The 24,422-nt window shown below is 37.0% G+C and overlaps 2 protein-coding genes across 2 annotated transcripts in view; both read right to left on the reverse strand.

Moving 5' to 3' along the window:
• Window positions 1–16,028, reverse strand: part of ppp3r1b (protein phosphatase 3 (formerly 2B), regulatory s1ubunit B, alpha isoform, b) — a 37,877-nt gene extending 21,849 nt beyond the window's left edge. The window contains exon 1 of the mRNA XM_079812736.1: window positions 15,732–16,028. Coding sequence (XP_079668862.1) covers window positions 15,732–15,734 — 3 coding nt within the window. The 5' untranslated portion in view covers window positions 15,735–16,028. The remainder of the gene's footprint in view (window positions 1–15,731) is intronic.
• Window positions 16,029–16,652: 624 nt separating this feature from the next.
• Window positions 16,653–23,513, reverse strand: cnrip1a (cannabinoid receptor interacting protein 1a). Its single transcript, XM_079812045.1, has 3 exons — window positions 22,733–23,513; window positions 22,232–22,376; window positions 16,653–18,460 (listed from the first exon to the last, which is right to left on the reverse strand). The coding sequence occupies exons 1-3, from the start codon at window positions 23,050–23,052 to the stop codon at window positions 18,296–18,298; spliced, it is 630 nt and encodes a 209-aa protein (XP_079668171.1). The 5' UTR covers window positions 23,053–23,513; the 3' UTR covers window positions 16,653–18,295.
• Between the last annotated feature and the right edge of the window lie 909 nt (window positions 23,514–24,422).

Raw genomic sequence — 24,422 nt, forward strand, 5'->3', positions numbered from 1 at the left:
TGAAGGCTTTGATACACTATTATGTTGAAGGCCTACAGAGAAAATAGTTGTATCTTTAATAGAGCCCGACCGATATATCGGCGGGCCGATATTATCGGCCGATATTAGGCTTTTTCCAAACTATCGGTATCGGCATTTATGATGGCCGATAAATGAATATTTTTTTAAAAATAAAAAAACCGGACGAAACACCTCTCAAACACATTGAGTGTTGGCGTTTCATAGTTTGTCCACCAGAGGGCGCTCTACAACGTGCCGGCTGGCAACACCACCAGCTGATCCAGCAGAGTCATGCTGAGCTTCAGCGCTCTGAGCGCTGCATTCACAACACAGATCATCCGCGAAATGCATGTAAGTTGGCAACGAGACATACATTGCTTGAATTGAATAACAGTTAAAAGAACATCCCCATCAGTTCTCTTAACTCAAATAACATGACACAATTTGTAACTGCCAAGTCCAGTTTTGCTGTTACATGTAGGGTTGCCACCTTCAGTGTGGCAAAATAAGGGACACCCATTCACGACCCCCCCCCCCCCCCCCCCCCCCCAAAAAAATTTCCCCTTAAAAAACAATTGCATAAAGGACAGATATAAAGAATACATCATGAAATGATTATTTCAACATTAACAACTTGACAGCTCAATAATAAACCATAAGAAAACATGAGATCAAGGACGTGAACTTGCAAGAGAACACATGCTATATTATTTTACATTTGGTTATTTTATTTAATTCTAAAGAACTCTTAGCTTATTTGGTGCACTTATGACGCCTCATGATGTTCCAAACCAGTATGAGTTTCTTTGTTCTGCTGTAGGCCTACACAAAAGAAGATATTTTGAAGAAAGTTTGTACCAGGCTGCTTTGGGGCACCATTGACTTCCACAGTAATCTTCCTATGTGTTCAACATAAAGAAATGTATACATGTTTGGAACAACTTGAGGGTGAATAAATTATGACAGAATTTTCATTTTTGGGTGAACTGTCCCTTTAAGAAGTCATTCTGAACCAGGTCTAATCACTCTTTTGAATTTTCTTTGAATAATTTACTTATTTTGAAATTATGACTATATTATCGTGTAATTATTTGTCCCATTTTTATCTAAATATTTTTTAAATGTCATAAACTTTATATGACAGGATTATTTATTATGTATGATATAGCCTAACTAAATGATAAATTAATAATAACATTTATTAGGCTATAATCTATTAATTAAATTAAATTAACCTGTCTAAAAATATAGACATAATAATAATTCTGTCTGCCAAGCTCTGATAATGTATTGGAATATTATATTAATATATTATCCATTAAAAAAAATGTATACACGGGTTTCCTGTTTACAAACATTACAGGGTGCGTGCGCATCCTGGAGGCAGAAAGACAGATCGCTGGTCCGCTACTGCAACAACATTGAAGCTTTCCTTATTGTTTGTATATAACTGCTGACTCAGTAAAACGTGATTTTAGTTGGATCTGTTTGTCTGTCTTTAATTTTGCAGTGTTGCTGTGATACATGTATGAATGATCATGTTAGGTAATAATTTTTTGGCAAACGCATGCTTCCCCCTAGGTATGTTAAACATCAGGCACCCAGCACTGGCTCTGTTGGTAATATTAAACACGCAGCAACTCCTTGGCATTTTGACTTACAGACACGCCGCTACTAACCTACAACACGAGAGGTTTCTTCTTTCTGCCTCTCGGGTGCGTGCGCAAGCAGTGATGACGTCGCCGAGAAATCCATGTATAGGCCTACCTTTAGAAGCACGGATGTGTCTGTCACATAGACCGGTCTGTCACCACAGTCAGACAGTCTGAGACACTGAAATGCTTCTCATAAAGTGTGCAGTTGGCCTGAGGTTCATCATGAGTTACTGGACAGACCCATTGATACCTTTTTTTCTATTCAGCTCTATATCTGGAGATCCTCTTGCGTTCTTCAAACGGTGGACGCGACGCGAGCTCGACATGTTTTCAAAAAACCGCGCAAGTTTACAGCAGGCACACTCTGGCACAGCGCATGTTCTCGAGAGTCCGCCGCTATGGCAACAAAGCCCGCAATCACGCACAAATGAGCTCCTGTACTACTTATTGTGAAATTGATTCTTTATATTTGCTATCAGTATTCTCCACACTGCAAAATCCGTATGTGTTTATTGAACTATGTGTGGACCTGTGTAAAATACGGGACAAATCGCGTCCCGTATTGGTTTGATACGGAACGCGTCATTTTGCTTGTAAATACGGGACGATTCCGTATTTTACGGGACGGGTGGCAACCCTAGTTACATGTAAGCCAAGAGAGCTGGTAATTACGCTAGGTTACAGTTGACTGACTTATTTTACCTCGGACAATGTGACTGAATAAAATGTATTTCTTTAATAGTCTGACAGTTTGACATCATGAGACGTATCATCTCTCCCCTGCCCGTTATTTTGAAAAAGTATACATATTTCTAAATTATAACTTATCATAGACGCTAACCACAAAGCTAGCTAATGCCATGGCTATCAGTGGGAGACCGCTAACATTAATGCGCCTTGAAAAACACAACAAACTTATTCTGCCTAAATAAAGTAATGATTACTGTATTTATAACTAGTATATTTGTAGTTCCAGTCTCTGCATTGTAAATCGTAAGTTAGGCTCGTGAAGAGTGAACGAAAGTGCGTGACTTCGTTCAGACGCCGCATTAACGAGTCAAATAATGGATTACACGAGTCATCATCAGTAACGTTAGTAGATTTTAGAAGGCAGGCAGCAAATGATGATTGAAAATGGTTTGTGGTAGCTTGATGGATAGAATTAAAAGTGCATGTAAAGGGATAAGCAAGTTGACATTGTAATTATAAGGTGGCTCATATTTATACTGTATATAGTTTATGTTTTGCTGTTGTTGTTATTTATCAGAACTTCTAGAACTTAACTGAATATTTTTTTTCCAGTCTTGCTAAAAGTTATATTTATAAAGCTTACCACATCTATTAATACTGGTAACTTTGATTTTTTGTTTTTGTTAGCCTATTGTGTTTTCGTCCAAACGACTTTAAGTTTCATATCTTAAGTTTGTATTTTTATACATTTTATTTATCAGAACTTTAATATATTTTATGTTCCTCTGTTCTGTTGTAACAATAAAACAAACAAGTTTATTTTTAAACTGCATTATCATATTATTTTAGAGAGGCTGAGGGATCATGAATAACTACAAATAACTGATGTATAAGGGAAATCTGTTTGTGTTTTTTTACGCGTTTCTGTTATTTTATTTTTTTATTTTTTATATATATCGGCTGATATATCGGAATATCGGATTTTTAAGTGACCAAATATTTGTATCGGTATCGGCCTTAAAAATCCTTTATCGGTCGGGCTCTAATCTTTAAGCAGTTGCACTTGTTCTGAATGCACTCTCTTGTAGTAGTCCTACAGAGAAAAAAAATGAACTAGACCAAAATGCAATTTGTTTTTATGAGAGAACATTTAATTTTAAAACCTTTCTGTAGGCCTGTACATTATTATTTAATGTACAAATGAGTGGGGTCAAGTTAAACATTTTAGTTTGAATTTTATTTTATACTGTGCATTGTTGCAATGTGCTAAATAAATGTTGGCATAATTTGTAATTGATTTATTCTTTGAAACTTTAATATTAATTTATGCAATTGCAATGCCTTGATTTTAGTAAAGTTAGTACACAGTCATAGCCATAAATGCAATGCTACTAATAACTGGCATAATTTATTTTGGTTTTTCAGTTTTCGGCCTTGGTTTCCTCTTTTTCGGTTTTCGGTTTCGGCCAAGAATTTTCACTTCGGTGCATCTATCATATACACCTAGGATGGCTTGAGGTTGAGTAAATCATGGGGTAATTTACATTTTTGGATGAACGATCCCTTTAAGTATCTGATTTAAGAATTGGTATTGATTTTCGATTGCCAACCTTATTTGAGTACTTCACTTTACAACACCTTTTTGGAAAACCTTGACTATAAAAGGTCACTTCTAATTATGCAAAGTATCAACCACAATATAAATAGTATTGCACGGTTTCTACCGACTGACACATTCTAGAGTCATACAAGCCAGAGGTCCTTTGTTACATATTAGAGTGGAAATACACTGGAGCTGGAACGACGTGTCAACATAATTGATTACGTAAATAAGTATTTGTGTGGAATTCGTTGTGCTGTTTAAGTTCCCCAATGAATGGCGGCTCTTGGGGATGCTGAAAATCAGCTGTTATTACAAAAATATCTGGCCCAATCTAAATTGTTGTGATTTTTTTTAACCCAGACCAAATATAAGGTCTCCAGCCCTAAAAAACACACAGCAATAAGCCAGGCAAGAAATCAGGCCACCCCATAACCATCCAGTTTCAGCACACAGGGACAGCCGAAACAAAATACAGGAGACAGAGAGAGAAGAGAACATGCGATGATAGAGCAGCAGGATAGAGAGAACTTAGCACAGAAAGAGAGGAAGAAAGGACAAAGAGAGAGAGAGACTGTACAGGGGACAGCAGTGCTTTTCTCCCAGGATTCTCACCAAAGAATCCTGAAAAAAATCACCAAAGAATCCTGAAAAAACGGTTTCACTACCCTTTCGTTATGTTCGTGGATGAAAACAGCCACTAAATTAAACTGCTGTAAAAATGTATCAGATAAATATTTTTTTTTACAATTTTTCTAAATGTTTTTTAATCTGGATTTTAACTCTTTAATTGCCAAATTCATAAATGATGTCAGTGATTTTGGGAGGAAAAAAAAACACAAAATTACTATTTTCAATATAAAAATTGATTGTGGACTGGATTTTTTTTTTACCTTTTAATCACAGTCTTGGACATGTCAAAGATTAGAAACAACATTGGCTTTGATGCATTGTTAGTTTTTGTGCAGCATCAGATTTTACATTTTTCTCCCTCATTTGCTGTTCGTGGCTGTTTTTGCCCCATTGACTTCCATTATAACCACATTTTTTGATTGCAACGCCATAACACCATATACTCATGCATTTTTGATTGTTGATGGTTTTCCCCGTTGGGAAGAGGTAAAATGTGTAAATTTTACAGTTGATAACCAGGAGGCACCATTACCCCTTCAGATAGGACTGTGCAAAAAAAGCTTAGTTTCTGGCTTTTCAATGGTGTTTTCTATGGACTTTTATATGGAGTATAACAGCATATTACTATGAGTGCGAGACACACACACACGCACACACACACACACACACACGCCAAACACGCGCACACACACACGCACGCACACACGCACTAATATGCTGTTATACTAGAAAAAAAATTAATCTGATGCTGCACAAAAACTAACAAAAAGATAATAAAAGTTATTTAAAACTGTAATAATATTTGACGTAACAAGTTTTACTGTACTCTCGATCAAATTAATGCAGCCTTGGTGAGCAGAAGAGACTTCTTCCAAAAAGAGCACATTCTGCTTAACATCTGTAATTTTGGGTTTCAGGGAAGAAAAATAATACGGCTCAGATTATTGGCATGAGTAAATGATACAATTTCATTTTTAAACGAACAATGAGATAGCCAGAGGGCAAGATTTCTGCAAGAGATTTCTTTGTAGGTGTGACACCCCAGACAAAAATCAAGTTGTTTCAAGTCAGCAAGTGGTGGAGCGGTGTGCCGAAGGCCTGTTATGACTTGCAGGAAGAAACCAAAGCTACCACAACCCAATATAGAGAGCGGGACAGATAAACTGGGGCATTGCTGTGCCTAGAAGGTTCTACAGCAACTTCCACAATATCTACAGCTCTCCATTAAATGTGTATCACATAGTTTCACAGCTTACAAAGTCAAGTTCCTGTGTGGCTGTGTGATACAGCCATTTCACAAGAGAGGAGAAACTTAACAAAAAATGTTACCATTTCTGTTCTAATATAAAAATTCAAGCACACGTTGGTGCTGATAAAACGTGTAGTAGAGGAGGTGTATTTTTGGAGTGCGTGTTTGCACATGTGCACTCAAAAAAATGATTTAAGCCCTTCATAGATGTGACACATTTAAATTATGTTCACTTTACTTAAACATATCTAATTTTGTCACAACTTAATTTAATTGTGTTCAATCAACCTAATATATTTAAAACTGAAGTTTACTTAATTCAGTTGTGTTAAAACTACATTAAATATTTGTGTTGACATAACTAACTGGGCAGTTCCCAGCATGCTTTGCAAGGGACTCCATTAGGAGAGTAAATTTAGCGATTAAAGTGTTATTTTATATGTTTTTCTGTAAAGGGAATGATGTTGTTAGTAATGTTAGTGTTTAATGTTCAGTTATGTTGGACATTTAGAGAGGTTTCTGTAATGTTTTTTTAATTTTGTGGTTACCGTTATGCTGAAGAGTGGCGCCAGTGATCTATGCTAATGTCAAACCTCTTTTCTTATATATTCATTATATACATTGTATATGATGATGAATTAAATTGCTTATAATTGGTTTTCCAATTATTTTTTTAAATTTAAGTTTGACAAGAAAAAAAAGTAATGTTATACATATATAAATATCAATTAAACTATTAGATAAAATTGAGTTGAACCAACTCAATTACATTTCATTGTATGAATTAGTTTTTTATGAGTTGGGGGTTACACATATTTATTGGATGGAAAACCTCCCCTCAGGTAAACTGAGTTTGTCCAATGAGTTATTTTTTTGAGTGTGCATGTTCATTTAACTTAACCGATTTTATTTATAGGGAAGCAATTCCACTGATTTAGTTCAACATTACTATTTCACATAGATTCTTCCCCATTCAGTCGTGTTGTCCCAACACAAGGAGTTTACATAGATTAGAAAAATTCCATTAATGTTAATAAAAAGCAATTTGCTTGTGTGGAACCACTGTCCATAATTAAATTAAGTAAGTTTAAAGAATCATTTTTTTGAGTGTGGCGTGGAAGAAGTAGATTAAACCCGTGTGGGACAGGTCACTTCAGTTACTGTGCGGTCAAACAGTGACTTCTCTAATTTGCTGTATTCAAATAGAGCCGTTTCAGTGCGTCTCTCCCTCTAAAATTAGTCAGTCCGCACACGTGCACTACAAACAGACAGTGCTTTGCCTCAGCTAGAGTAGGTTAGCTAAGGCTGAGTGCCCTGTGCTATTTTGACTAGTGGTAGAGCGACAGCAAATTAACTTAAAGTGGATTGAGGGTTTAGGATTACTTCATCAGGTCATATAGTCTCAAGCGTGAGCAAGTCACCAGGCAAGGAAAGACGAAACCTGGAGGAAACTTCCATACAGGGAATGACTGCTCCGCTAAAATGTCGCAGAACTTTCGATTGGGCTACATCCCACCCTTTATGAAATCACCACATTCCCAATCATTTCAAATGTCCAATCAGGAAGTTTCTTCGGTAGACGCTAGGGATGCACGATATATCGATTCAATATCGTTATCGCGATATCACGTTGCCCGATATTATATCGTAATTCTCGCGATAATTATGCGATATTTTGTTTATGACAAAATGAGACTCGTTTCACTGTATATACATTCTTTATCGGATCTATTTTTTTTAAAACCGGGTCCCTCCTACTCGCTCCAAAGCTAACCGTCACTCTCTCACTTCTCCCTCGCTCTACACACACACACACACACACTCTTGTCGGGCCGGCTCGACGCACACACCAGCGCACGACAAAACGAAGCGAAAGAAAAGAAAGGACCTAAAAGAGAGAGCGAAGGGAGCAAGTGGAGCAAAAGAAAGAACACAAAAGTAAGAAAATGAGTGTTGCTCAGGGAGAAGATGAAATCGTTAAGAACCACCACAAGCCACTTTTTATTTCTCTCCGTTTTAAATATTTCTCTCAGTTTATTTCGGCTCTGTTTGAGTGTGCCTTTCAGTCTACACGCTGATATGAGCAGATATCCGATCACTATGCACAAGTTAGGGGTGTTTAGCCACGCTTGCAATGCTGGTGTCAGAGAGTTATACTCACGGAACACTATAGTTATTCACAATCACGAAAGTTCATTATTTGAATGCGTTTTAAAGCATTACGTTACCGGTTAAACATTTCATTCGCATGCTCATGCACTGTTTTAACATGCGCTGAGCTCGCGCACTAAAAGCCTGTCAAACACGTGATTACTGGACTAAGTAGTCTTATTGCGCTAATACTGTCAAATACACACATGGTTAACATAAACACAGTCAGTTATGTCTAAAGTGAAAGTAAAATTGCGTGTGTCTGTGTATTAGATGTGTAGAGGTCTTACATTGACAGCTGCGCAGCCTCATAGTGAACATGCTTCCGCTTGTCCTTAAAGGGACAGTTCACCTCTAAAACAATGTCATTATTTACTCATCTAATGTTGTTCAAACCTGTATTAATTTCTTCTGTTGAACACAGACAGTTGATGGTAGCCATTGGCATCCATATTATTATTTCCTACAATGGGGACCAGCAACTGTTGATTTCCAACATTCTTTAAAATATATTTTATGTCCAACAGAACAGAGAACTTTATCCAGGTGTAAAACAACTTGAGCGCCAGTAATTGATGACAGAATTTTCATTTGAGTGAACTCTCTCTTTAATTTTACATTTATTCATACACTTTCATGCTGTACTGCTCTGAGCTGCCACTGTAAATCTTATATATATATATATATATATATATTATATTATATTATACTCTAGGAATGTGTACAATGTTTTTTTTAAGTAAAGTTAAGTAAGGTATTTCCAAGTCTTTTAAGTAAAATTAAAAAAGAATATTGCAATAAAAACAAAAAATTATAATAAAAATAATAATAACTCTTTCTGTTCTAACTGTATTGTTGCATCCCTACTGTAAAACCAGACATGATTATTATTTATTTATTCATGTTGTACCAGTCCAATATGACTGTCAGTTGAAAACCTTTAAACCTTGTGTTGTAAGAATTTGTTTTATTTGTTATGAATCTATTTTGATGCGTTTTCTGTAACTTTTATAATTTTACTTAGGTTTAAAAATATCGAAATTAATATCGATATCGCAATATTCATTATCGATATCGCAATATCACATTTTTGTGAATATCGTGCACCCCTATTTAGCCAACTGGCATCTGTCTTTACTTTCATGACCAAAAGGGAAACCCTTGTGATTTGTGCCTTATTTGGGAAGAAATGCTTTGAAAAGCATTTTTAAAGGGAAAGAGCAGATGAAAAGTAATGATATAAAACGAATATGCAAATCACCCCTAAACATGACGTCAACAGATACACATTTGCATCATTTACTTTTCAAAGTCAGCATGAAATTAAAATTCACCCCATGTATTTTTTTTAAATGCTAACGGTTCAATGGATCACAAAACTTATATTTCGGTTTTTGAGTCACGGATTGGATACATTTTCGGATCAGCAAGAAAAACTCACTTTAAAGCTGCAGTCTGTAAGTGTTACCTCTTTGTCGCCATCTCTGTTTGAACACTGTTATCTTCCTTACATGGGTTGGGCGTCGCCATGCTCTTTGGTTTGCACCCTCAGATTCCGGATTTTCAAATAGTTGTATTGCGGCCAAATATTGTCCTATCCCAACAAACCATACATCAATTATCAAGCTTATTTATTCAGCTTTCAGGTGATGTATAAATCTCACAAAAAAAAAATACCCTTATTTTGTGGTTTAGGGTCAAATATAACAAAGTTACAAATAAAGTACGGTCTAACTGTATTCATTTCAGGTACAGAAATGTAATAATTAAACGTAAAATAAGTTTACTGTATACATTTAATATAGATTAATCTTTGTTAAAGATATGTTTTGTTGTTAGAATCAATTCGGAGTTCTTACGCTATCTGTGTGCGCGCTTCTGGTGCGCGCGGCTGTGCGAGTACCGAATTAAATTCTCCTCAGCCTTTCCAGCACTGGAATGGTTTAAAATCTATTGAATGCGTAAACTAGCAAGACAAAACATGTGCTAATGATAACCTTTCACTCTATGGCGGTTAAACTTGCATTTAATCCGCATGCCGAACAGCGGAGCCTGGTTCGCATGGATCACGGATCAACTACGATCCGTTAGACCCCTACAAAATGCAATGCAACAAGTCATCTGTGCAGGTTTCATTTTTTTAAACAGTTGTTTTGACCTAGTAATTGACTCTCTGGAGACTTTTAGTGCACTTAAACCGGCCCTTCAAGCTCATGTTCATCTGCGGCCCCGTCCCAAATGGAACCCTAAGCCCTTGCAATCTTCCACCAAGTCCACACTTTTGTGACATAACACCGCTTTGGCTGTCGGGTAGAAGTCTGTTGCAAAAGTGCGCATACAGCCCACAAAGGGGGCACTCGCAAGCACTTGTGAAACCTAAAATGACACGCGTGATACCCTACGGTCTTGTGGACTTAACGGACACACGCACAAGGCTGCCATTGTAAGTCAACAAGACTGTAAGTGCACATGAAGTGTGCCATTTGGAACAGGGCCTGCATCTACTTTTGAGTGCAACGGCCACATCTCAACATCCAATCAACAACCAATGCATCGAAGCAAATCCCGTCGCTACTTCAGCTTCATTACGACTTTAAAATGATGAATTAATGCAACAAAATAATGATCAAGGGATTCATCCTAAAGACACAGCAACAACAAATACAAGCTACTGTTAATTTGCCATTATTTCAGAATATAAAACGCTAGCATGAAGTTAACATAAGTTAGTCAATAGGTAATTTTATACAGTTTTATGGTAGTATGGTACCACGGTAAAATCTATTCAACTCATTTTCCACCCAAATCAGCCCTGGAAATATGAAAAAGGTCTGATTTTGTCTGTTAAGGTACTACAGAAGAAATATTTGGGACAGGGGATAAAATCTAAAATGAATATAGACATGGTTTTGGTAGTGTCTGAGACTAGGCTAATTCTGGGTCTGTGAAGCTAGTCCTTGAAGAACATAATGCATCCCAAGTATGCATGCTTTTCTATTCTTTAAATTGAGTGCATTGAGTGTCTTCTTTTAGGGTCATTTGCATTGATACACAGATATGCAGACTGCCATTAGCTCATCGGCCGATTGCAGCATCTGATTAGAAGAAGTGCTCATTCCAACTAAGGTCATTTTTAAACTTTTACATTGTGTATCTTTTATTAGCTCTCATTAATTATACATACATATTCATTGTATTGGCCCTAGGGGTGTAACGATTCATCTACTACATCGATGTATCGATTTATTTTCCTACGATCGAACTACATCGATCTGTGCTCGGCAAGTTGGCCTTCCGGACGACATATATCGATCTAACATCGTTTTAAAAGGTAATCAATCGATTGTATCGATCATTGGAAATAACGCATTGGATTTAAGCACAACAGACTTTATATGGATGTTTTTTCTTAGCACTTTTAATGATAAAGGCGTTAAACGTTACTCGATTCAGTCTGCCTATCTGTGACATCATCGCAACGCACGCACCAGCGCTAAGAAAACAAAACATAGCATGGCGGATGGCAGAGGAGAAGCCAACGAGCGAGAAATTATCAAGCCACCAGGAGAAACAGCTACCTGTACTTTCAACCCTTGCTTGTTACCTGTGCATTCCTGACACCAGTGTGCCAGCAGAGCGAGTTTTTAGCACTGCTGGCGACATAGTGAACGCACAGAGAAGTGTTCTGCGGTCAGATCATGTTGATATTTTTGAAAAAGAAATCTGTAGAGTCATTGAAGAGTAGTTGGTTACATTTTATCTTTTGTTAAATATTGTTTGTTTATTAAACTGAGAGTAGTAGCAGGTTCAGCCAGTTTATTCAACCTGAAGAAATGTTGGTTGCACTTTATTTTTGATATTAATATTGTATTTGTATTATTTTAATGTTGAAAAACAACAGCAAAAGTAACAGGTACACCTACTATTAATTAAACCTGAAGAGAAGTTAGTTGCACTTTATTTTTTATATTAATATTGTAATATTAATATGTTGGATAACAAAAGCAGAAGTAGCAGGTTAACCTACTGTTGAAATGTTGGTTGCACTTACTGGGCTTTTATTGAAAAGGTATTGAATATTGAAAATGAGAGCAGAAAAGGTTAACTTCCTGTTAATTCAACCTAAACTGTTGGTTGCACTTTATTCAAATAAAATTTGAATGCATTTGCCATTAATTGTTGTTTACTTGTTTGTTTATATCCATCATTAATTTATACCTGATTCCCTTACAAGAAACAACAGGAATCTTGGAAACTTCACCTGCACTGACCAGTATCCAGATATTTATTTCAGTCACACAATTTTTGGCTAAAAAGTTACTGAATCGATTCGGATCGTATCGTTCTAAATGAACCAAAATCGTCCTTGAAACGTATCGACAACCTCAAATCGTGATACGAATCGAATCGTTGTTAAAACGAATCGTTACACCCCTAATTGGCCCCCCTGCTCATGACTGCAATTCGGAGTACATTGAGGCTCAAGTCAATGCCAACAAGACACAAACAACAGGTTCAGGGTTCCCACACCTTTGGACCAATGAATTTCCATTATTTGACCAGTCATAATCCAGTTTACTAGATAACAATTTAGAGTCAAAAAAGAAAGAGTCAAAAATGGGTTGCAGATCTGTTCTGGGAACAAAACAAAATACAATATAATCATTTATAGTTAGGATGGCAAAATAAATATCAACGTCCCATATCTTTACCTCAATGGCTGTACATCCAATCAACCCCTATTTTGGCACAAATTCATCTCTCATTTGTTAATACGGCTAATACTAATATGACTGAAAGGATATTTCCAGATTTTGCATAACTGAGGGAACCCTTTGCTAGTTTCTTCCGCTTACTGTATATTGGTAGATAAACGTATGAACAAAAACTTGATACGACTTCAATATTACAGTGAGGCCACATAAGCATGATTCACCAACAATGTTTCTAATAAACTCTATCCGACACCTAATAAATCCACTCTCAGATCATGATGTAAAAATCTGAAAACATCCCGGTCACTTCACAATTTCTATAATAACCAAATATTAGGTTTTTGAAGAAACACGATTGTAATCTAATGACAGCAGTGATTGTCTTGTTATAAGAACAACAGAAATGCACATATTAAAAGGCACAATGTGTAAGATTTTTGGATTAAAATACCCAACAACCACTAGAATGGTATATATTCAGTGCTTGAAGTGGAAAAAAATAAAGTGCCGGTACTCACAAATGGGGCGGGGCTTTGTTGGGGGTGGATTGTTTAGTCAATAATTCAAGAAGGTCCATATTTTAAAGCTCTAACTTGTACTCAGCCTTAAAACTAACATATAGTTCTTGCAATTGTTTAACTATAGCATTTGTTACAATAAGGGTTTATTTACAAAGCAAGACCATTGACGGCTCCTCATTACCATGCCAATGTTAACTTTTTTCTTTCTTTTTTTTAATCTATAGCATGTGTTATGAAAGATAGCAACACAGTTAGAAACAATAGCTACAACATGGCACAGGTGTAATACACATCTTTAGTGAAAAATCTATTCCCTTAACAACTGATTATCAATTATAAATTATACAACTAGTCAAAAATGTACCACAATAAATACAATGGAACTTGATAAGTTCTAGTAAATGTGGTCATCAGGAGTTTAAAAAGCTTGCAGGATGAGGTTTCCTCCTCTTTTCATCAGTCATTTTAGATCATGTTGGACTTTCTCTGTAGTGTTTTACTACATTCTCAATAGCAATCACATGGGACGCACATTTTATCATCAGCGTCGCATAGGAATGGCTCGTGCAAATCTGAACACTTTTGAAGCGCAAAGACCCGCCTCCTTTAGTTACTGTTGCTATGTCCGACAAGCCATGGCGCTCTCACACCACACACACACACACACACACACACACACACGTTCTCACGCAGAGAAAATACATTGCGGAGCAAAGAGGACACTGACAACACGCAGACAGACAGGACAGAGCAAGATACTTTTCATATGAAACAAAGTTTCAACTTTGAAATTGTAATTTTTTTAAGAAATGTAAACAATAAATAGCGTTTTGTGGCTCTTTAAAGTGTCGTGATCGCTGTAGCGCCTCGTGAACCGATTATCTCTTCCTTCTAGTTCATTGATAAGCACGAAAATAAACATGAATGAACACTAAAAGAAATGTTGTTTCAACCGCGGAAAGACGTCAGTACACACCGTTTTTTCAAGTTCAAGTCCACCGACGTTAATCTACGAACTTTGCTTTGTCGGACAAAACGGCAGATTCAGCGATGTGATTGGTCAGATCACCTGTCAATCAAACTTGCGGCAAAGGGTGAATTGGGCTTCAGTCACAGTCATATTGCACAGACAATTGATCCGTTAAAAAAGCGAGGTAGGTACTACAATGTAGTACCAGTGAGTACCGCCCCACTTCGAGCACTTTATATATTTTGTTTACTTTTTTTATTAGACATGTGAGCAACTCTTTGGATACATTCATAGACAGAAAACGAATCATTGTTATATAGCTCAACACAGTTAGTCTTACAGTTTAAATCTCGTTTTCTTGATGCCTAGCTCACTGCAGTGTGAACAAGTGTCTCAGCGTCGCCGCAGAGCAGCATTATAACAACTTTCAACACACTGTACAAATAATGTTTCTATATGATAAAACAGCGCTGCGTTACCCCACGTACGCATGAGTGGAAGAAGTGGACGTCTGCGGCATAATAAAAGCTCAGCGAAATCAAGACGTGCCATCAAACTACGCCTTTGTTTTGAATAAGCGACCTGTAGCGGCGAAAAATTACATATTGTGACTTTAATATCAAATGAGGTGAAAATGAAAAGGTGCAATTTCCCTAATTTTAGGACTTTTTAGAAAATTATTATACAGGGTGAGTTGAAAAGTCTGGGTGGACAGAAAAGCACAAACAGACACAGTCTAGCACATTTAAAGGGATAGTTCACCCAAGAATGATATTTGAATCAATCCATAGTATGGGGGAAAAAAACAACTGCTTGGTTGCAAACATTCTTCATAATATCTTCCTTTGTTTTCATCAGAAATTAAGGTTTGGAACAGTTTGGGGGTGAGTAAATGACAGGAATTTTATTTTAGGGTGAACTGTCCCTTTAAGAAACCCTAAAAATGAGTGAAAATCTCAATCTGTCATAATCTAAACGTTTAAAATGACTGTTTCATGAAGAAGCACATCTTTAAAATAATGCCGGGGGGGTAGAAAAGTTCCCCAAATGTAGGAAACCCCGTCTTAAAACTGATGGCCCAGCAAAGTCAATCATTTCTGGAGAATCAACCAGTCGATTCAAGTTGTCAAAGGATCTATTTTACGCGCAAAACAGCTCTCGATCAGTTTGACAGCGGTATCGATTGAGCCTCAGCCACACACACAATGTTTCTCTTTCCCAGCCGCGCCATTACATTTGATCACTGATCGGGGCAAACACAGCATTTGCACTGAATATATAAGTTATATATAAGATAGCGACGTGTTTTCCGTGTGTGTTTCTCCGTTCATAGCCTAACAGAGCCTGAACGTGGGCCACACTGACAGCCATGGCTCTGTTTTATCAACAGTGGCTTTGATCACGACACCGCGAGCGCATTTCCAGTCCGCCACGGCACCAGAAAAGCGCGTTAACGCGCGATTCATACGAAGCGCAACAGTATAGGAAGTAACCGCTATCTCGGATCTATTTGCAGCGGTTTAGCGAGAGCTGTTGGGGATCCTTACCATTCTGTCGCCGGGGTTGTCTTCGCCTTGTGCAGAATCTCGCGGAACTGAACTGTCGCTCTCGGTGACGGTTATTCTTCTGAGCGAGGAAGTCGCGATAGCGCGTCGCTCGGGTTTTCTCCTCGGTCTTTCAGTCGACGGATGACGGATTCACTGCAGTGGCTTCGGTAGGTCCGCAGCGGAGGGGGAAGAGGCAGTGGGTTGAGCTGGTGCTGGTGCTGGTGGTGGAGAGAGAAAAGAGAGGGAGGGAGAGAGCAAGACTGAACCGAGCGGAGGGGGGAGGTGCATTAGAACAGCACTTCACATCCGGGCATTTCTGCCTTATTTTCTCTCCCTGTGAATATACACGAACACATTTGCATCATTAACGCTTATCAAGTGATTTTGTATTTTAAGTCAGAAAGAGAAACCTAGTATTTGACTTTGCTGAAGAGGAGATGGATGGATAGTTATTTTATGCTGTTACTTAAAGGGACAGTACACACAAAAAAATGAAAATTCAGTCATCATTTACTCACACTCATGTTGTTCCAAACCTGCATTCATTTGTTTCTTTTGCTGAGCACAGAAGACGACATTTTGAAGAATATGGGTAGCCAAACAGTTGATGGGCCCATAGTATGACTTCCCCCAGGTTTGGAACAACATGAGGGTGAGTAAATTAAGACTGAATTCTCTTTTCTTTTCTTTTTTGTACGTGTGTACTGTCCCTTTAATACTGTTTATATTTTTTAATATAATTACAAAAAATAAAGTACAATAAAATTGTTTTTGTGAATATTATTGGTATTAGGGCTAAATATAACACATATATGCATTTTTTGCAATGTTTTACAAGTGCAATTAATACATTTCTCTCTCTTTTTAAATTGTGTTTACATGAAATGTTTTTTCATTTGTGTTTTTTTATCATTTGTTTTTGCTGTGGCACATTTTATATATATATATATATATCATGAAGGCCCTTTATTGTTGCTTTTATTATTACAAATATTGGTGTATTTGCACCTTAAAGTGTGGCAGGTGTGTGTCTATAAACATACTTATTAAAAATAACAACCTATATACTGTATTTAATCTGCACAAGCTGTCGGATGACAAAAATAGCTTCATATGATGGTCATTATAGTTACCTATAATGCCTGTCAGCTATAAGGTTACTCAATTATATTAATATGCGTAGCTAAAAACAACCAGCATGTTATTTTCAATTTATTGCATATTTGTGAGTTTTTTTCATTCCTTATATATATATATTTTTTTCTGGATCCATCAACTGTTTGTCTACCCATATTCTTCAAAATATCTTCTTTTGTGTTCAGCAGAAGAAAGAAATTCATACAGGTTTGGAACAACATTAGGGTGAGTAAATGATGACTGAATTTTCATTTTTCTGGGTGAACTATCCCTTTAAGAATGTACATTTTTAAGTCAGTCAGCCTTCAGTATTGGTTCATGCTGAAATGCTGCAGTACCTGGTTATAAAATTAAAAGTACTATAAAAGTGCTTTTGGTATCAGGGCTAAATATAACACATAAATGCATTCGTATTTTAATATGCGTTGCTAAAAACAATCAGCATGTTATTTTCAATTTATTGCATATTTGTGCGTTTTTTTCTTTCCTTATTCTTCTTTTGGTCTTTTGTCTTAAACTGAAACACATTTATTAAAACAGCACAGAACTTCAAGCAACAATATTGTTTATATTCTTACAAAAAGAAGTCAAAAGTTTGGCTCAAAGTCACACTTGACTGATTAAAATCAAGACTGATATTCAGCAACACACATAGGCAAACAAACAATAAGAATATGAGTGAAAATAGGAATAGAATTAAGTCAAAATAAAGCACTAACTTCATTTCTGATTCACATCTAACTCTCACCAGTGAACTAATGCTTCTGTGAAGAAATAGGCAACATAAATAACAGTTTAAGCAGTAAACAACAACAATAATGGGAAATAATTAATCATCCATTCACACCATAAACAGGCACGCCTGTCAGAGATATAATTGTTTTACGCTGGTTCCAAAAGACCACAATATTAACTGACTGGTCTTTACTTTTATAATTATACACACTAATATAGAGTATCATGTATAGCCTGTGTACGTTCATAGAGCACCTTTTTGAGCAAGCATTGCCTGTCTCTTTAACAGCAAATGACTGGGTTAAATACAGGCCTTCTGAGCCTTCTCATCTGAGTCTGGTGGAAAGATGGTCTCAGTGTATTTGTAACCATAATAGAGCAGATATGTGATGTGCAAATGACCAAGAGAGAGCTGAAAATCCTCATCTTTTTCAGAGTTTCACCAGCTCGGGCTTGAGACATACAGCAAATGAGGCGAAATTCAGTCCAGAGCGACAGACAACTGAAACTGGAAATCATGCATGACCAGTGGTAGAACAAAAAGGAGCATTGCTTGACTGGTGAACAGATACCCTGATGGATCGGCCTTAAATGTCCACTGAGGAGCTTGGAGTCATCCGTCCCACACACAGCGGCCCCATGATGGTTACAGGACATATTGTGCATGTTTGCTGCTGCTTCTGTGCCGTGTTTTACAGGAAGACCTCTTTGTTTATCCACATGAGGCTGCGGGTCTCGTTGGGCTTGGCCTCGTACTCGATGGAGTTGAAGCTGTTGCCGAACTGGCAGTGTTCTCTCTTGTAGTAGTTGTAGTATTTCACTTGCCACACGGTCTCAAACATGCCGGCATCTTTGAACTGGCGACGACAGGGAGATGGAAGGTTAGGAACATTTTATAGTTCAGCTCAGCTCTCTTCATGCGCTCTATAACAATGCAAAATTACACACGATGCTCTTAATATGTACATGTAGCATCCTAAATTGATTTAGCTCACAGTTTATACATTTTTTATTGCTATTATGTTAGGTGTTACAGGTTTTTCTTGCTTGTCCATGTATTTGCTTCCAAATTAATATAGATTAAATACACGGCCCGGCCAAAAGAAAAATAGTCGCTGTTTGGTTTAAACAGGCAAATGCTTAAGAGTCTATGATTGGATCATTATTGCAGGGATTTTTATGTTTCTAGCATGTTATATGTTTGGCAATTGTTCTTCTAACTCTCATTGATGGAGTGTGTAGCGTCAGACAGAGCTCCTTTAGCTTATACAGTGAATAAGCTAAAGTCCCAAAAAGTCGGAGTGTTCCTTTAAATTCACTGAAAGGCTTTGGGATGTGCTGGAGGAGACTTTACAGAGAGCTGGACTCTTGCATTGTCAATACAAGATATTGACCAAAAACTGATGCACCTCTTGATAGAAATAATATCACAACTAGGGCTGTCAAAAGATTAATCGCATCCAAAATAAAAGTTTGTTTTTACATAATATATGTGTGTGTACTCTGTTAATTATTATTTATATATAAATACACACACAAGCATGTATATATTTAAGAAAAAAATATTATTTTTTATATATAAAACAGATTATATAAATGTATATACAGTATATACATGCAAATATTTCTTAAATATATACATGAATGTTTGTGTATTTATATATAAATAATAATTAACATGTACACACACATATATTATGTGAACACAAACTTTTATTTTGGATGCGATTAATCGCGATTAATCTTTTGACAGCCCTAATCACAACATTTATTATTCCATCAAGAGGTGCATCAAATTTTTGATCCAATCATAGACTCATATGCAGTCTCCTATTTAAAATCCAAACAGCAACTTTTTTTTTTTGACCGGGCAGTGTGTAATAAAATGAAAAATATATATATATAAAATAGAATTTATTTTTAAGTTTGTTATATGTTTTGGAGATTACCATTAATGTATATTGTTAATAACAAAAATATAGGCTTTGCATCCTTAAAGGGATAGTTCACCCAAAAACGGAAATTTGATGTTTTTCTGCTTACCCCCAGGGCATCCAAGATGTAGGTGTCTTTGTTTCTTCAGTAGAACACAAATGAAGATTTTTAACTCCAACCGTTGCTGTGTGTCACTCATATAATGCTTGTCAATGGGGTCGAATTCTATTAGAGTAAAAAAAACATGGACAGACAATTTCAAATTAAACCCTGCGGCTCGTGACGACACATCGATGTCTTAAAGGGTTAGTTCACCCAAAAATGAAAATTCTGTCATTAATTACTTACCCTCATGTCATCTTCGGAACAGAAATGAAGATATTTTAGTTGAAATCTGATGGCTCTGAAAGGCCTCCATTGACACAATGGCACGGTTCACTCTCAAGACCCTTAAAAGGCACTAAAGACGTCGTTACAAAGTCCATCTCACTACAGTGGTTCTACAATAACTTTATGAATCGGAGAGTATAGTTTTTGTGCGCAAAAAAACCCTAAATAACGACTTATATAGTGATGACGATTTCAAAACACGGCCTCATGAAGCTTTGAAGCGTTATGAATCAGTGAGTCGAATCAGCGGTTTGAATCGCCAAATTTCAGCAGTTTGACTCGCGATCCGAATCATCATTCGACTCACTGATTCATAACGCTTCGAAGTTTCATGATGCTGTGTTTTGAAGTCGTCATCACTATGCAAGTCGTTATTTAGGGTTTTTTTGCGCACAAAAACTATTGACGCCGATTCATAAAGTTATTTTAGAACCACTGTAGTGAGATGGACTTTGTAACGACGTCTTTAGTGCCTTTTAAGGGTCTTGAGAGTGTAAAGTGCCATTGAGCCAATGGAGGCCTTTCTCAGCCATCAGATTTCAACTAAAATATCTTCATTTGTGTTCCGAAGATGAACGGAGGTCTTACGGGTGTCCAACGACATGAGGGGAAGTAATTAATGACAGAATTTTCATTTTTGGGTGAACTAACCCTTTAAGACACGAAACGATCGGTTTCTGAGAGAAACCGAGCGGTATTTATGCAATTATATCACCTCATATCAGACGAACGCTTCAGCTCTCCAAACTGCCATCACTTCCCGTGAGTGAGGTCAAATAGCAGCCGGGTCATAGATATATACATAGATTCCTCATTAGTGCCTACGTGGATCATGGCGTGGATCGCTCGAATGCGGAATCTATGTATACATATCTATGACCTGGCCGGAATTTTGACCTCACTGACGGGAAGTGATGGCAGTCTGCTGAGCTGAAGCGTTCGTCTGATATGAGGTGATATATTTGCATAAATACCGCTGGGTTTCTCTCAGAAACCGATCGTTTTGTGTCTTTAAGACATCGATGTGTCGTCACGAGCCGCGGGGTTTCATTTGAAGTTGTCTGTCCATGTTTTTTTTACTCTAATAGAATTCGACCCCATTGACAAGCATTATATGAGTGACACACAGCAACGGTTGGAGTTAAAAATCTTCATTTGTGTTCTACTGAAGAAACGAAGACACCTACATCTTGGATGCCTTGGGGGTAAGCAGAAAAACATCAAATTTTCGATTTTTGGGTGAACTATCCCTTTAAGCATCAACTGCAGAAAGTGTAGTGTAGAAAATAATAATCAGTGTTGTGTTGAAATGTTTTAATGAATCTTAACATTCTGATTTCAAAATTAAAGGACCTAGAATTTTAGAGACTATTGAATAAATCCACCTATTTTAAGCTAGATGTGTTTGTTTTCTGAAGAAAGTGTAAGAGGTGATTGCTTATAAAAAATCACTTTAGCTCAAACAGTAGAGCATGATGTTAGCAACGCCAAGATCGTGACTTCAATTCCCATGATATGCATGAACTCTAAAGTTTCAGCTTAAATGCAATGTAAGTCACTTTGGATAAAAACGTCTGCCAAGTGTGTAAATGTAAATGTCAGGATTGTGGATGCCAGGGTGCTGTTATGTGGTTATGGACAAAAGGTCAAAAGAGGCCATGCACTCCAATGTGATATCTTGACCCTTAAGGGAGGGGTTTTCAATCTTTTAGATCCCACGGACCCCCAAATATGATCATCCCTGTGAGGGAAAATGTATACAGCATCTGTCAAAAAACACTAAAATTAGTTTCAGTTACATTATTATACATTTTGTTCTACTCAATGTAGTAATGTATTGTTATATGTATTATTTATTTCTTGTTTATTTAATTTTAATCTACTTTTTATTCATTTATATTAATAATTTGTATTCATTTATTTTAATCTAATATAATTTATTTAATAGATGAATAACTAACTAATATATTTTTTTATTTTAGTCACATTTTTTATTTGCTTTACTCGTTTATTTTAATCTAATTATTATTATTATTATTATTATTTTTTGTACAGTTTTTTTTCTAGACTTTTCCACAGACCCCTGTCACTCTCTTGCACGATTTCTTGCCTGTTTTTTCACCTGCAAATCATAAACAACCAAATAAATGTCTTCAGTGACTGGAGGCATCATGCACGCCAGTTCAGTTGAAGTCTTAATACTTAGCTTCAAATCCCTAATCCTCTGTTTGAGCAACTTAGCATCCACCAATTCCACATGATTGCAGTAAAGGCTGATAATTCTTCTCTGCTGGTTTTGTTACCTCTATGGAGACCTGCACAGGTTGTCTGTCCCCGCTCTTGGTGTGTGGCACACCCTCAGTATCATAGGTGCCATTGTAGACGATCTGCTCATCATCTTTGGACTGCTGCTCCATCGGGAAGGTCTTTCCACCGATGCCCATTGTGCTGAAAACACATTTAAACAAGAGTCAGGCTATCTATCTAGCACACATCTGAAATTCCTTCTGTCGATAAAACATTAAAGACTAATGCACTGTCGCATGGTTCAGTTAGACGTTTCTAAATATCGTATTTCCCAAATAAAGAATCTCATTTAATGCACATACGCAGTCTATAGGCTAGGCTATTTCATTTCTTACAGGGGCGCAGGTGCATATTTCGACATCGTTACAATATTACGGCAAAACATCGATTCCTAAGAGCTAGGCTATTTATACGCAACAACATAGCCTATCAGATGCATAGCTAATACAGGCTTTACACGATGAATTCAGTCGCGTATTCACGTTAAACCGACTTACATGGCCTCCGTGCTACCCGGTTTCACGATCACCTCGATTTTGTATTTCGATCCTGTTAGCATTTTGATTGTCCTGCTCTGGCCGAACCTCGTCCCGTCCACTTTATAAAACACTGGTCCGTCGTTAGGTTGGATTTTCAATGAAATGGCGATGTTTATTATCGCTGGAACGTCGGCCATGGTCGCGAGATAACGGCGGAGGTCGATGTGTTTCCAGGGCTCCCCGTCATTAAAGGGATGGCGGATGGTCCCAGGAAGCTGTTGAGAGATGCTGTGACGTCTACACAAGCCATCACACCCATTCAGACATGCAGCATTCATCTATGTTTATGCATAAGGTAGGCCTATAATACACCAGTGCAGTGCCCATTATTCTCTCTCTCTCTCGCGCGCGCGCTGGGTAAACAAACGCAGGCAACCCTACAAACTGTTTTTATATTTTCTATATTTGTATTCTAGGAGTCATAGATATCGTAAAAAGCTTATAAAGCATTAGATTTAGATCCTAATCCCAATGTGTTAGTGTCCATCTCCGTTATTCTCGCGATTAAAACAGTCCCTGTCCAAAGTGCTGAAACTGAAGAATCATGTGCTACACTAATGCTGTGCCATTTGTGTCCTCAACATTATATTACACTAAACACACACACACACACACACACACACACACACACACACACACACACACACACACACACACACACACACACACACACACACACACACACACACACACACACACACACACACACACACACACACACACACACACACACACACACACACACACACACACACACACACACACACACACACAGGTTTTCATGTTTTATGGGGACTTTCCATAGACATGATTTTTATACTGTACAAATATGCCCTTCCCTTACACTAACCCTACCCCTAAACCTACCCATCACAACACTTTCTTCATTTTAAGATTTTCAAAAAAACCTCATTTTGTATAATTTTAAGTTGTTTTTTTTAAGCTGTTTCCCCTCATGGGGGCCAAAAAATGTCCCCACAAGGTCAAAAATTACTGGTATTACTATCTTTGTGGGGACATTTGTTCCCCATAATCTAGGAAATACCAGGTACACACACGCACACACACAAAGCTGCTTTTATGTGTTTGGTGAGCTTAAAAATATTAACATGAAATTAATATAATTAACCAAATTAACTATAATTTTTTTTTTTTTTAAATAGGCTGTTAATTATGTTTTTGGAGGAATATATGCATTGCATGCATTTTTTTGTCTCTGTAGAACAGATTTGCAATAACAACAATGATATAAAACCATATCTGTGAATTTTGAATGGATATGTCATTTTAAATGCCATTTCTGTCATTTTAAATTATATAATAAAGAGAAAGTGACATATAGACATATACAGCAATTTGAGAAATCAAGTCTTATTCTTATTTAACATTCATAATTAGTTATATATCACAAATTTCTCACTCATAAATAAACATGTTAATTTAGCTTGAGATGGCATAATGCAATTCATTAGCAGTTAAAGCCATACACCCTAAAAAAATGGTGCTATATATGGCACTAAAAGTGTTTTTTGGCTCGTAATCATAGGGGAACCACTTTTGGTGCTATATAACACCAGTGATGCCAGTAATCTGTGCCAGTTACTCTAATCTGACTACTTTTTCCAGTAACGAGTAATCTAACGCGTTA

This window comes from Gobio gobio (assembly GCF_949357685.1).
Source record: "Gobio gobio genome assembly, chromosome: 3".
NCBI lineage: Eukaryota > Metazoa > Chordata > Actinopteri > Cypriniformes > Gobionidae > Gobio > Gobio gobio.

Excerpts from the sequence above, each read along its gene's own strand:
- cnrip1a (XM_079812045.1), bottom strand. The coding sequence starts at position 23,052 with ATGAATGCTGCATGTCTGAATGGGTGTGATGGCTTGTGTAGACGTCAC. Across the intron at positions 22,377-22,732 it reads CCGGGTAGCACGGAGGCCAT|CACAATGGGCATCGGTGGAA; the intron begins GTAAGTCGGTTT and ends ATGTGTTTTCAG. Across the intron at positions 18,461-22,231 it reads CTGTGCAGGTCTCCATAGAG|TTCAAAGATGCCGGCATGTT; the intron begins GTAACAAAACCA and ends TGTCGTCGCCAG.